This window comes from Acomys minous, assembly GCF_964271855.1.
Source record: "Acomys minous genome assembly, chromosome: 16".
NCBI lineage: Eukaryota > Metazoa > Chordata > Mammalia > Rodentia > Muridae > Acomys > Acomys minous.
This window is the reverse complement of record NC_140498.1, coordinates 1,426,530-1,440,012: the sequence shown is the minus strand read 5'-3', so window position 1 is coordinate 1,440,012 and position 13,483 is coordinate 1,426,530. Positions and strand designations below refer to the sequence as shown.

General features: G+C 51.1%; 2 protein-coding genes across 4 annotated transcripts; one reads left to right on the top strand and one right to left on the bottom strand.

Annotated features, from left to right (window-relative positions):
- RPAIN (RPA interacting protein) lies at window positions 1-7,005 on the top strand. Of its 3 annotated transcripts, XM_084761340.1 has the most exons (7): window positions 1-140; window positions 1,517-1,690; window positions 2,801-2,861; window positions 3,852-3,963; window positions 4,102-4,165; window positions 4,933-5,073; window positions 6,865-7,005. In XM_084761340.1, exons 1-7 carry the CDS (start codon window positions 60-62, stop codon window positions 6,892-6,894), a joined length of 663 nt encoding a protein of 220 aa, XP_084617466.1. In that variant the 5' UTR covers window positions 1-59; the 3' UTR covers window positions 6,895-7,005. The 3 variants fall into 3 exon arrangements, 1 of the variants encoding a protein (XP_084617466.1); XR_014775349.1 differs by lacking the exon at window positions 6,865-7,005 and having other exon boundaries at window positions 3,832-3,963; window positions 4,933-5,010; XR_014775350.1 differs by lacking the exon at window positions 6,865-7,005 and having other exon boundaries at window positions 3,775-3,963; window positions 4,933-5,010.
- Window positions 7,006-7,221: 216 nt separating this feature from the next.
- On the bottom strand, window positions 7,222-13,389 carry C1QBP (complement C1q binding protein). The gene is made up of 6 exons (XM_084763005.1): window positions 13,077-13,389; window positions 12,533-12,683; window positions 9,250-9,343; window positions 8,095-8,190; window positions 7,828-7,950; window positions 7,222-7,629 (listed from the first exon to the last, which is right to left on the bottom strand). Exons 1-6 carry the CDS (start codon window positions 13,300-13,302, stop codon window positions 7,480-7,482), a joined length of 840 nt encoding a protein of 279 aa, XP_084619131.1. The 5' UTR covers window positions 13,303-13,389; the 3' UTR covers window positions 7,222-7,479.
- Window positions 13,390-13,483: the final 94 nt, after the last annotated feature.

Below are 13,483 nucleotides of genomic sequence, written 5' to 3'. Positions count from 1 at the left end.
CCAGAATCCCTTGCGCGCGGCTAAGGGGCGGGGATTTGGGCGCCGTCTCTGGCTAAGGGATGGCCGGGTCCTCGGGGTCTCCCCATCGCTTGCTGTACAAACAGGTGGGCTCGCCGCCCTGGAAAGAAACTTTCAGGCAGGTGAGTGTGAGGTTTGGGTCGTAATCACTTCCCTCATCTGTCCCAAGGACCGTGGTCCTCCTCTGTGCCCTCGCTGAGTGCCTGGCCCGCGAGGTGGATCTTGAACTCAAGTCTCTTTAGCTGTGGGTCTAGGTCTTGGCGGTTGCCCGCTGCCTCCCGGGCTTTGGGCTGGAGTAAGGTGCTGTTCTATTCCAGGATTCGAGGTTTATATTTTGTTTTTATTTTTCATATTTTAAGTGTCGTGACAGCAGTAGCTGCTGCTTGTTTCGACACCACCAGCGGGCGTTGGGTTACAGAGGCAAGCACTATATATGCATATGCCAGATGAGATAGAAGTTATTTCTCTCCTAAGGAGTCAGAGAACCCCAGTTACTGTTAGGGGAGTCATACTCAAGCTCTGGCTTCTTCTGAACTCAAGTAGTCCCAAGAAAATAGCTTAGCTCCCTGTTCAGCAATCTCTAAAGGAGTGGGTGTATTCCAGAAAAACAATCTATCTCAATGCTGAAAATATTGTGTGGAATAGCAGTTCTCGGCAGCGAACACCGACATTTTGAAGGAGAAAGTTCTGTATGGGAGGTTGTTCGGTACAAGGTGGAACACGTAGATGCGGCATCCTTGGCCTCTCCCTACCGAATGGCATCAGTCGATAGCGGTTCTACCAAGCGGAGTGTGGCGGAGTGTGGTGACAACCACTTGAGGACAGAAACCATCCTGGTTTGGGGGTGGAGAGATGGCTCGGTGGTAAGAGCCGCCGACCTGGTGGCCGGAGCTCCAATTCCAAGGGTTCAGGGCCATCTTCTGGCCCTGGTGAGCGCGCGCGCACACACACACACACACACACGCACTACCACGGTTGAGAAATACTGTTGTACAAGAAGACCATTACTATAGCCATATGCATAGTTGCAGGAATTTGGAAACCACACAAAGGTCTGAAGTCAGTCTGCGGACACAGTTACTTTACATCCAACTGCCTGCATCCAAGATAAAATATGAAATATAGGAACCTGGAGATCATTAACAAAACACTGTAACTTTACCTATCTGTGTGTGTGGATGAGGGCTCGAGAATATGAAAATTTGCATTTAAAATTCTTTTTATGTTTTACCAACTTGTTGGAGGATTTCTTTTCTCCTCCTCCTCCTTCTTTTTTTGGTTTTTCGAGACAGGGTCTCTCTGTGTATCCCTGGCTGTCCTGGACTCACTCTGTAGAACAGGCTGGCCTCGAACTCACAGAGATCCACCTGCCTCTGCCTCCCCAGTGCTGGGATTAAAGGTGTGCGCCACCACGCCTGGTGAAGGTTTTTTGTTTTTTGTTTTTTAAGTGGAATTTACCTTTTCCTTCCTTTCTATGCTGCCCCCCATTGCCCCCCAGGGATGTCTAGAGAGAATGAGAAACAGCCGGCACAGGCTCCTGAACAAGTATCGCCAGGCCGCAGGCGGCGGCGCGGCGGGAACAGCCTCGGACAGACTGTTTGTGCAAGAAGTGATGGAGGAAGAGTGGAATTCCATGCAGTCCGTGGAGGACTGTCCAGAGGGCTTGCTTCAGGTCAGGCGAGGGACTGTCCAGAGGGCCTGCTTCAGGTCAGGCGAGGGACTGTCCAGAGGGCCTGCTTCAGGTCAGGCGAGGGTCTCCGCAGCTAGGAGGCCGCTCCATGGGGAGCTTCTGGCGACCTCCATGTGTCTGTTCATTCAGGCCCTGTCAGCCTAACAGCTAACGCCTAACAGCTGTTCGGCTCAGGTCTCTCTACTTTTGAGTAGATTATTTTGTATGGGCGGTTCTGCAATATTAGGCTGTAGGCAGGCCGCAACCGTGTAATGTAATAACGTAGGAAACTAAAGGGAAGGAAACTTTCGCTCTCGCTTTCCCCACTAGGAATGGCTTAGGGGCCTCTCTTTAAAAAAGCTGGCTCCACATTCTGATTCCAGTCTACCAGAGTCTGGAGAACCATTTACAGTGTATCAGGAAGGTATGGGTTAGCCGTCAGGACTTAGGAATTCTAAGTTTACCTTTACTGACTCACAACTTTACTGTGTTTCTTTGAGTCTTAGTTTTTACATTTACATAAAATAGAGAAGACAGCACAAGCTCCCCGAGGATTGTGTAACAAGACGTGGAAACCATGAAAGCGCTGTCTAATAGTGATTGATTTTCACTAGCGTCTGTGTGTCCTACGGGGTGCTAAATGGTTAGCTTAGCTCCACGACAATTAGTTGGCGCTCACAGTAGGCCTCGCAGGTGGGCCTTTTCCAGCTTTTACAGAAGCTGAAACAGCTTCCCAAAGACCAGACTTTTTCACATGGTCAATCTTAGAAGGGCATTTACTTAACTGCTGCCTGGCTTTGTGTCCCTTAAATTTGGTGCTGTTGTACTTTGATCATTTGTTAGTTTGGCTTGGCCACATTACTAAATGGTCAGCAAATTCTGCGTGTGGACTAGACCTGTTTTGTCAGGTAAATCTGGGGTCCTGGAGGCAGCTGTCAGTTATAAATCCTTGAGGGACGTGGTGGCTAAGCAGTACTTCCTGTGGAAGAGGAAGACACCATTTTCTCTCTGCTCTGTTTCCATCTGTTTGTGTCTTGCTGAGGAGTTTTAGTTACATGCTAGCTAAGCGCTGCTCCATTGAGCCACACCCCTGCCCTCCACTTTTTCTTGTAGTTGGCTTGGCCACTGGACCTAGCTGTGCTGCAGGACATTGAACAGGAGCTGTGTAATGAAGGTAATGCAGTCCACAGTCCTCCTTCCCGCCCACAGGCTCCAGTGCTGGACTTTGGGTGCTAGGGCTTAGACCCCGGGGCCTTGGACATGGAGGCAAACATTAAAGCTGGCCCTAGGATTGTCTGGCCAGTCTGTCTGTCTTTCTTTCTTTCTTTCTTTCTTTCTTTCTTTCTTTCTTTCTTTTTTCTTTTTGTTTGTTTGTTTGAAACAAAGTTTCTGTGTAATCCTGGCTGTCCTGGAGCTTGCTCTGTAGATGGGGCTGGCCTCAAACTCAGAGATCCACCTGCCTCTGCCTCTGGGTGCCAGAGTTAAGAGTGTTGCCACCGCCACCACTACCTGGCGGGGTTATTTCTTAATTCTTGCTCTTTTAGCACCGTCATCCCTTCAGTACCCTGAAGTCTCTCCTGGCTCCTAATTCTTGGCTATCTGTCTTCTCAGTAGTAAGAGATTCTAGGTTCATAGCTTGTTCTCCAGGAATTTTCCATCCCATGATACAGTAGATGGGATTAGACAGAATAGAAAACGTCTCCTCACACAGGTCACATAGCTAGTCAGTGGCAGAGTTGTTTGCTGCTGTGGTAAGCTGAGCACTGGGGCTTGGCTCGCACTATAAGCTACATGCGACTTGATGTAGGAGGGTGGGGCTTTCAGGAAGATGCTTGAGCCTTAGAGTTTCAGAGTAGCCAGGGTAGCATAGCGAACCTGCCTCTTGGGAAAAAAAGTTCACAGTAAACTTGTCACTTTGCACACATGGCAGGCCTTTACATATACACCCCAGGGCCATCTCCTTATCCACCTTTGAGGGCCTGGAAACCTGTGAGCATCGCTTCCTGAGCCTCTCCTAGCACTTTGCAGAGGACCTAGTTTGCATCTGTGTCGTGGTGATGCGTCCCACACAGCCTGATCCTCGCTAGGTTTCACATTTACCTGTAAAGTAGAAGCAATAGGCGGCCACCTGTGGTCCCCGGCAGCCTGGCCTCTCGCCTTGCAGAGATGTCGCTCATCAGCGAATACGAGAAGAGCTTACAGTTCGACGAAAACGGTCTCAACAGCATGTTGGCCGAGTGGGAAGCAAACCCCCTCATCTGTCCTGTGTGTATAAAGTAAGAATTTTCAACATCTTTTTAGCATTATTGGTTCTCATCCCGTGGTCCCTCTGCCCCCTGGTTTATTGACGGAAAGGGTTAGGGGAGCCAAGTCTTGTTACCGCAGTGATCTGGGAATTGTAATTCTATCTCTAGGTACAACCTGAGGATACTGAGCAGTGTGGTCACGTGCCCGTGTGGCCTGCACATCCCATCTCACGTAAGTGTCTACGCAGATTCCCCACAGACACAGACTGTATCAAAGACCTGTGGTGGTGGGGTGGAGTCGGTCGTGCACATCTGTAGCACTGACAAGATACCCAGCAGCAGTAACTTAAGAGGAGAGGTTTATTTGGGCTTCATTTTCAGAGGGGACAGTCCGCCATAGCAGGGAAAGCGTGTCAGAGTGATTCCCTGGAGGTGAATGCCAGCACTCAGCATCTTGGCTCATAGGAAACAAGACCTGTTCCTAGCAGCCTTCGTCCACCAGATGGAGCCCTTGTGTTTTGTCTGCACGTGTGTCTGTGTGCTGTGTCTGGAGCTCTGGGGGTAAGAAGAGGGTGTCAGACCTATGGAACTGGAGTTAGAGGTGGTTGTGAGCTGCCATGTGGGTTCTGTTAGCCAAGTGCTCTTAACCACTGAGCCCTCTCTGCAGATCCCCCTCTTTTGTGTGTGTCGAGGCGGAGTCTGGTGGCTTAGGCTGCCCTCAAGCTCACCCGTAGCTCGCTTCTGACCCTTCCGGCCTCACCTTCCGGGCGCTGGGTTAGAGGCTTGAGCTACACCGGCTGGTCTTTGTACTGCGCTGGGAACGGAGCACAGTGCTTGGCACTTGCTAGGCGTGCGCTATTCCACCTGAGCTGCTTCCCAGCCCCCCACAGTGTGACGCTTCAAAGAGTCAAATTGCCGTAGCTGACTGGTGCGAGGATTCAGGTTTTCAACCTGTTGGTTCTGTGGCGATTAACGGAAGCTGTGGTTGACCTTTCTTAGTCCTCAGAGCTGACAGAGCAGAAGCTCCGTGCCTGCTTGGCGGATACTGTGAATGAACACAGCGCACACTGTCCCCACACCCCTGAATTTTCCGTCACTGGTGGAACAGAAGAGAAGCCGAGCCTTCTGATGAGCTGCCTGGTAAGCCTCCATGGGGCCCAGCCAGTTGCAAGAGCACCAGTTCCCCTCTTGGTGGACCTAATGGCTTAGAAATTGGTAAATATTTAATATATTGTTTACTTCACGGAGACTATCAGCTGGGTGTGGTGGCACTTGCCTGTAATCCCACACTAGGGAGGCTGAGGCAGGAAGAGTTTAAGGCCAGCCTCGACTACACAGTGAGAATCTGCCTCAAAGACAGGTGCTGGGCAGGCAAGGTGGCTCAGCAGGTCAGAGCCCCAGCTCCAAGCCTGACACCCTGAGTTCAACCCTTGGATCTCTTTGTGGTGGGAGCTGAGAAGCGACTCCTGCAAGCTGTCTTGTGTCTCCACAACACACGTGAGCTTGCGCGTACACGTGAGCTTGCGCGTACACATACTTGAAGAATTAAAACATACTGAATGAGTAACTTCTGTCAAGTAGCCTGGTAAGAGAAGGGAGGAGCAGGCGTAGAGCTGTGGCCGACAGTGGCCTGGAAATTGGACACTGTGACTGCACTACATGCTTGTTAGGTCAGCAGCAATGGCTTCGTCTCCATGCGCCTGACCCTGACCCTGGCATCACTTCTGCAGAGAGACACAGGGCAGGAAGCACAGGGGAACAACACCACATTTGTCTCTCAGCAAACTTCCATACAGATCTAAGACTGGCCAGATGGTAAACTCAGGTGTGAAGGGCAGGACCACACAGGAGCCCCGGTCTTAGAAACCTTAAGTTTGTATGGGAACCAGTGTTAGTATATGTGACACAGTATTATAGCTTCCCAGCCTGCCATGGACGGCTACTATGCCAGATACTCAGTAATAGCCTGACCCCCCGCCCCCCCCCCCCGAGTAATAGCCTGCCCCCTCCCCCCAGTAATAGCCTGCCCCCCTGCCCCTCCACTGCCCCCAGAGAACTGTCCCTGACACCATGTTTCCCTTAACCCTGCTGGAAGACTGACCACCTAGGAGTGCCAGCTGCTACAGTAGGCTCAGGGGAGGCAGAGGCAGGTGGATCTCTGTGAGCTCAAGGCCAGCCAAGGCTACACAGAGAAACTGTTTCAAAAAAAAACAAAAAACAAAAAACCAGCCAAACAAAAAAGAGCGAGCAGCAAGCAGACAGGCATGACTGCTGTCAGTCCCAGCTACTCCAGAAGCTGAGGTAGCATAATTTGTGCCGAGTTCCAGACCAGCCTGAGAAAACTAACCAGAGCTTAACTACCCTCCAAGAAGTAGAGCCGCCGAGCATTTATATACCTGCCCCGCTCCAACACCTTCGGTGCCCTAACTCACAACAGCGGTGTGGCCAAGTGAATGGTAAAGTTTAAGAGGCCAGGGCTGTGGGAAGCAGTGATTTCAGAGTGTGACGGTGCAGCGCTGGCTCTGACTACACAGGGGGACCATTGCTGAATAAAGGCCATCACCACAAAGATGAGGGACTGGAGGGAGAAAGAAACCACATTGAGTAAGCTCCAAGGTCAGCCTGAGAAAGGGCCATACAGGAAAACCTGGTTAAGATCCCGCGGGTCCTTCAGATACTAAGGATGAGGTAGAATTACAGAAGAGGCTGCTGTGAAGCAGGCGCAGAACATTTGGTGAGTCAGTCTGTCAGGATCTGTAAGTGGCAGTGATGGCTTCAGCTTGGCAGAGCAGGCCCATGAGAGCGAGGGCAGCTCCGTTAACTCTGCTGTAGTATACATGTCATGACTGATGACAACTTTTAGCCATGCGTTGACCTAACTGTTGATGGCTGGAAGGTAACGTGTGCTAACGTGTTTTCTGTTTGATCCAGGCGTGTGACACGTGGGCTGTGATCCTCTAGTCATCCCGACCTCACACTTCACTCCTGGGTTGAGAACAACTCATTCCCCTGAGAGGCCCCTCCGCGCACAGCCTTCTGTATATAACTAATTTTATATTAAAACTTCTCAAACACCTCTGCTCTTGATGTTCTGATGCAGGGCAAAAAACAAACAGCCGGGTGTGGTGGCGCATGCCTTTAATCCCAGCACTCAGGAGGCAGAGGCAGGTGAAACGCTCTGAGTTCGAGGCCAGCCTGGTCTACAAAGAGAGTCTAGGATAGTCAAGGCTACACAGAGAAACCCTGTCTCAAAAAACCAAACCAAACAAACAGACAGGAAGTCTGAGCTTTCTTGGAGGAGGTAAAATCAATTTATTGTCCATCATTATGTTATACAAAAATCTACAAATAATAGATTTGTATAGGGGGGAAAAAACCAAATGGACAGCAAATCAAAGTGTAACAGCAACAAACTGTTAAGCTTGCTTTGTTCCTCCCATGATATTAGGATGGCAGCCATTTCAAAGCATAATTCTGATGTCTAGGCAGCTGTTGTTCACTGGCCAAAGCTGCCATTTGAACTCAGGCCTCCAGTCTCTGCCGGTTTTACTGGCTCTTGACAAAGCTTTTGAGGTCCTCAAGGAAAGTGATGTATTCCTGGTGCTCTAGGGCTGTGCTGAGCTCTACCAACTCGTCCGCAAAAGTGTTGTCCACCCCTCGGTCCGCAAGAAAATCCATTAGGTGGTCATACAAGGCCTGAGGAGAAAAATATTTACTAGCTTGAAGAACAAAGAACAAAACCAAAAATGGGCTGGCGAGAGCCTCTGACCTTCCCACGCGGGCCAGTGCGTGTGTGCAAACACGATCCACCCATCCCCCCACGCCACTTCCATCCCTGGGACTAGGACCCTTCTCTGCCAAAGCCAAGCACCCTCCATGGTAGCCAGCGCTCACCCAGTCCAGGGAATCCGTGTTGAGGGTATAGTTGGTGTCCCTCCATTCAGAGTCACCAGTGCTCTGGAAGCTAACTTCCTTGATAGAGAAAATGTCACTCTCTGCTTCATCTTCCTGTCCGATCTGAGAGACAGGAGAGGTAAGGACCGAAGTGGAGGGCGGGTTGTGCAGTCTGAGCCCTGTTCCCGCCCCCCCTCCCGTTCTGGTCTAGATCACAGGGCTTTCTCATACATGCTACCCGAGGTCAGAAGACACTCGCCTACCAACCTCATCCTCAGGGTAATGACAGTCCAGCACGAGGGTCTTCTTGCCGTCACTCTTGGTAACTTCAACCACGAAATTGGGAGTTGATGTCAGTTCCGGCTGGAGGAACAGAAACAACTGAGCACATGCCAGTGCTGGTAGGACATACATACACCCCAGCAGCCTGAGGCAGCTGCGGAGGCGACAGCCACCACCACCAGGCACTTGAATCTTCCAGCTTATCAATCACATGGGTTTGGAATGATGCCTCACGGTATGTCCCAGCTAACAGATCTGTACCAGCCTTCATGGCTGTTTCTGCTCCCACGCCACAGAGCCGGTTAAAGCACACACCCGAGGCTCCTTCCCCTGTGGCCACCTTAACTAGAAATGGCAGCAACTTCCTTTAATGGTGACCCAAGGGACAAGCCCAGGCAGTGGATGAGGAGTTGGGGCACACACTACTACAGAAGCACCGCAAGGGACTCAGCCCTGACATCTGCGTAGTCAAATAGCCTGGCGATCCTGTGGCCCTCTGAGGTTGGCTTCAAGGCCAGGCATACCGTTTCTAAAATGTAGGGCCACGAGGGTCAGCAATCTAAGGAAAAAATCTCAACTGGACAAATGTTACAATCTCTAAGGCTGGGCTGGCAGATAGCACATCAAGTCAAAGTCTTCGCTGCCAAAGCCTGATTGCCTCAGTTGAATTCCAGTACCCACCTGCCAGGTTGCTTTTAACTTCTATAAATGCACCATAACCCCTGACACAGTAAGTGAATAAACAAATTTTAAAAACAAAAACCTTTTAACGCCTCCCAACCTTCCTATTTTGGTCAAATGACTATTGACTACCAAACTGTCAGGCACATCTTTCACACTGGAAATACTCCAAATGATAATGTCGTGCTATTGAGTCCCCCTGACCCCTCCACCCCCAAACACACAGGCAGGGGTGAGACAGTCCTGAGATAGCTCCATTGTGTTAAGAGAACACAGGCCCAACAGTCCAACAGTAAAACCTCAACACTGCAGTGGGCAACACAATGGGGTCAACAACTCCAGCTAATTCTTTACCAACTCCTAGCCTGAGAGCAATGTTAAAAAGACGGAAAAAGAAACTGTCCCTCTTGCCTTTTAGGGCAGAGAAATGGCTGGCCGGCTGCAGCGTCACTAGCTTACCTCCTGTTCTTCAGCCTTCTGCCCTGGGGAGGGCTCCTCCTCGCCATCAAACGTCGGAGGGATGCTGTTGTTAATGTTGAAAGTGACAGCAATCCTAGCAAGGCAAGCGGAGAGGCACTAAGGTACAGTCCTGGCAGGAGAGGAGGCCTTAAGGCACACTGAAACAATGTCTCCATTCTAGCTGGCGGCACCGGGAAGCAGAACCTAAAACCTAGCCAGCACATTTGTTACAAACCTACAATGTGTCAGCTGCTACAAGGTAAGTGACTACAGCAGTGGATGATGTAGCTGCCAGGCTGGCGTTCCTCCCAGGGAGGCTGCTGGAGGCGGACAGCCATCTATCTGCCCCAGAAGAAAGCCTCACAAGACTCTGCAGAGCAGATTCACTTTGCACAATCACAAACCGGGGACTGAAACACCCACTAACTTTCTACTCCGCCCCCCCCTTTTTTTGGGGGGGGGGGGCAGGGGGTCTGGAGCGCAAACAAACACCCTGTACACCTGCTTGACAAATGTTCACAGCTGCCTTTTGTAAGAATCCTTACGTGACAAGGCATGTTCTAAAATGAGATAAAATCCCTCTGCCACAGCACCTGGAAGCAGCTCTGGACCACACTACCCCAGCAGGGCCAACCCATGCAAGAACTGAATGCTGCTTTCCGGAGTTCAACTGGCCAACGCCTTGCTGTCAGGCCACTTTGCTACAGAAAAAGGGTAGATGAACCATAAAGCACGCATAACCTCTGACAGCTCAGACTAAGCTGAGTTCCTGGGCACAAAACTAGTTGAAAAACCCTAAAACGATTTAGGTGAAGTTGCAAGTGACCTATGTAGGAGGAAAACCACTATACATTCTGAGAAAACAGACTCACAGACTCAAATTTTACAGCCTTTGGCCACGCAATGGTTTCTTAGTGAGCCCAGCGCTCCACACGTGCCAGGCAAGCATTCACACACAGAACACACACCTCGGAGACACGTATTTCAACAGTGTGAACCTGGTTGATACTCTTCCCCCGTGTATGCAGGAACTCAGTCTCCAAAGTTAATGGTAGGAAGAGGGGGAGCCATCCCCCCAATCCTTGATTCTAGGGGATCAAGCCCAGGGCCTCAATGCATCTACCAAAGATGTGACAACGCCTAGTCCAGGTGAAGAGTGGACGTGTCAACCTGTGGTGTTTAGAAATGGGGCCCCTGCTGGCTATGTCCAACCTAGATGGGGTCCCGACCCAAGCCAAGGCAGCTGCAGCTGGTACTGGTTGTAAAGGAAAATCCAGTCTTCTCCAGTGCACAGTCAGTGTGCATATTATCAACCCAACCTCAGGCTGGGCCTGAGCACACGGCCAACACAAAACACACACAACGGTATTTTTGTAGACATATTACTTTGGACATTCTTTCGGTTTCGTGTGTGTGTGTGTGTGTGTGTGTGTGTGTATGAATTTCTTTGGTTTTTATTGTTTGTTTTGAGGCAGGCCTCTCTATAGCAGTAGCTGTCCTGGAACTCTTACAGACCAGGCTAGCCTTGACTTTATAGAGACTCACTGGTCTCTTCCTCTTGAGTATTGGGATTAAAGGTGTGCCTGCCAGTTTTGTTTTAACATTTATTTGTATGTATACAGTGCTCTGCCTGCATGTACGCCTACAGGCCAGAAGAGGGCAGCACTAGGTCACACTATAGATGGTTGTGAGCCACCATGTGGTTGCTGGGAATTGAACTCAGGACCTCTGGAAGAGCAATTAGTGCTCTTAACCTCTGAGCCATCTCTCCAGCCCGTCTTTGTTTTAAGAAAGAAAGGATGTGGAATTGGGTAGGTAGAGAAGAACTGAGAGGGGTCGGGGAAAGGGATGATTCTCAAGACCGAAGTTGGGTGGTTTTATAAAGATACAGAAACCAGAACCTCATCACCCCATGCCTCAGAATCAATGAGCCTCTTCTGGCCTTGAACTCTCTCTTTTTTTGGGGGGGAGGGGGATGGTAGGGACAGTTCAAGACAGGGTTTCTTTGTGTAGCCTTGGCTATCCTGAACTCACAGCAATCACCTGTCTCTGCCTCCCAGGGTGATGGGATTAAAGATGTACGCCCCCCAGCACCCAGCCTGGCCATGAATTTTCTAATCCCCGCCCTCACCTACGGCTAGCCTTACAGGCCCCCACTGGGTGGAACTGCCTTCCTGGACACTGTGCTCAGGAAGCACTGGGGATGGGTCCCGGAACTCAGACACGCCAGAGAAGCACGCCAGAGTCTGCGTAGACTGCTCTAAGAAGAACGTGGGTGCACGTCTAACACAAAACAGCACAAGGAAACAAGGCTTTAACAGGGTTAGGGGGGCCAGGTGTGGCACACAGGGGTCTGCACCGTGAGGAAGAGTCTAAGGCCAGTCTGTGCCATACAGCAAGAGACCCTGTCTCAAAAACAAACAAAGCAGTTTGGTGGTGGTGGTGCTGGCAGGCTGGCCCACTAAGCAGTCTCTACCTTTGTCTGATGGACTGTCTACACTGCAACTTCATATTCACATTTTCTCTCTCTCTCTCTCTCTGTGTGTGTGTGTGTGTGTGTGTGTGTGTGTGTGTGTTTCGAGATAGGGTTTCTCTGTGCCACTTTGGCTGTCCTGGACTCACTTTGTAGAGCAGGCTGGCCTTGAACTCACAGCGATCCACCTGCCTCTCCTGGGATTAAAGGCATGTGCCACCACACCTGGCTCATCCTATGTCTTATTACATATCCTGCATTTTCAATTGCTACAACCACAAGCCAGAGAGGATAGTTTTATGTTAACTCCCAACAAATGAATTTATCAGCACTTTAAACATTGCTAAAATTCCAGTGGCTCAGTCAAGCCAGGGCGCAGCATCCCTCACCAGTAACCCAATGACTGTTTGTCATTCCAGACTTCCTGACAGTCTCTGGAGCTGCTTCCTGTCTCCTCAATGACTAGGCCATAGCTAATGTCTGTTCATTCGGTGAGTGCACTCCCTGGAACCTAGGGAGTCTTCCAATTAAATGCTTTCTCAAAAACCATTTTATCCACTAGGGAGGCAGAGGCAGGCGGATCTCTGTGAGTTCGAAGCCAGCCTGGTCTACAAATCGAGTCCAGGATAGTCAAAGCTACACAGAGAGACCCTGTCTCAAAACAAAACAAAACAAACAAACAAACAAACAAAAAACAAAAACCATTTTATCAAAGCACTGGGGCTAAGCTCAGGATCTTCTGGGGATGGCCGGGACAGGGCGCTTCGGCGTCAGGGATCCGTCTTCTACAACTCTTGGGCCAGAACTTACTTTTCTCCACCAACTTGGCGCAATAATTTAGCCTCGGTCCCATTCACTTCCAGCTCCCAGTCTCCAGACATCTTGGGAAGGGACTTATGCTTCTGGATTTTCCTCTCTTCCTTAATTTCATCAGTCAGGAACTCAACAAAGGCTTTGTCTCCTAAAAGAAAACCCAAGATGATCCAAAGAGAGAAAAGCCCATTGCTTTACCCTATACGCGCGGACCGTGTCTGATCTGTTCCTATGGCCGCTCTAAGACTCGAGCCCAAAGCACACCTTCAAACGTCCCGTTTCCCATTCCATACAAACACTAGGATATATTTACTGCGCCGAAGTGGGTCCTAGAAGTTATTTCTCACCATGGACTCATTACTATTACTTTGCGTATAAAACAAAAGAACTCCCCAACTACCCGCTTCCACTCGCCAGAAGACATAAGCAACCAAACTTTCAAATCACGACCCCGGGGACTTTGCCAAGTCACACTTCCAAGACGGGAGGAGGGGAGCCTGCGATGTCGTTCCAAGCTGGGTCCCCGCACCCCGAACCTTACCTTCGGTGTGCAGAGAGCCACAGCCGCACGCGCAGGGCTCCGGGGGCTGCAGGAGGCCGGAGCGCCGCGCGGAGCCCGCTCGCACGCTGAGCAGACCGAAGGGCCGGAGGCACGGCCTGGGCACCGGCTGCAGTAGCTGCCGAAGCGGCGGGGCGGGGACGGCGGCGCGAAGGCCCGTGGCGACGGCGCCCAGGGCGCGGGGCACGCAGCGCAGCAGAGGTAGCATAGCGGGGCGGACACGTGCGGAGGGAAGGACGACCGGGCCAAGACACCGTGCGACCTCGCGCGCCGCCGGAAGCCCCGCCCTCGCCCGGGAAGCGCTTCCCGCACCGGCGGGCTAACGGCAGCCGGCTGGACCGCGCCCTCTGCTGGAAGCCGCCAGTGCAGCCGCGGAGCGTTCTGCGTTT

What these genes read in the sequence shown, in the direction of transcription:
- RPAIN (XM_084761340.1), top strand. Translation starts at nt 60, where the DNA reads ATGGCCGGGTCCTCGGGGTCTCCCCATCGCTTGCTGTACAAACAGGTG. An exon ending in ATCTGTCCTGTGTGTATAAA is followed by an intron (nt 3,964 to 4,101) that starts GTAAGAATTTTC and finishes TTCTATCTCTAG; the next exon opens with GTACAACCTGAGGATACTGA. An exon ending in GCCTTCTGATGAGCTGCCTG is followed by an intron (nt 5,074 to 6,864) that starts GTAAGCCTCCAT and finishes TGTTTGATCCAG; the next exon opens with GCGTGTGACACGTGGGCTGT.
- C1QBP (XM_084763005.1), bottom strand. Translation starts at nt 13,302, where the DNA reads ATGCTACCTCTGCTGCGCTGCGTGCCCCGCGCCCTGGGCGCCGTCGCC. An exon ending in AGAAGGCTGAAGAACAGGAG is followed by an intron (nt 8,191 to 9,249) that starts GTAAGCTAGTGA and finishes CTGTTCCTCCAG; the next exon opens with CCGGAACTGACATCAACTCC. An exon ending in ACACGGATTCCCTGGACTGG is followed by an intron (nt 7,630 to 7,827) that starts GTGAGCGCTGGC and finishes TTTTCTCCTCAG; the next exon opens with GCCTTGTATGACCACCTAAT.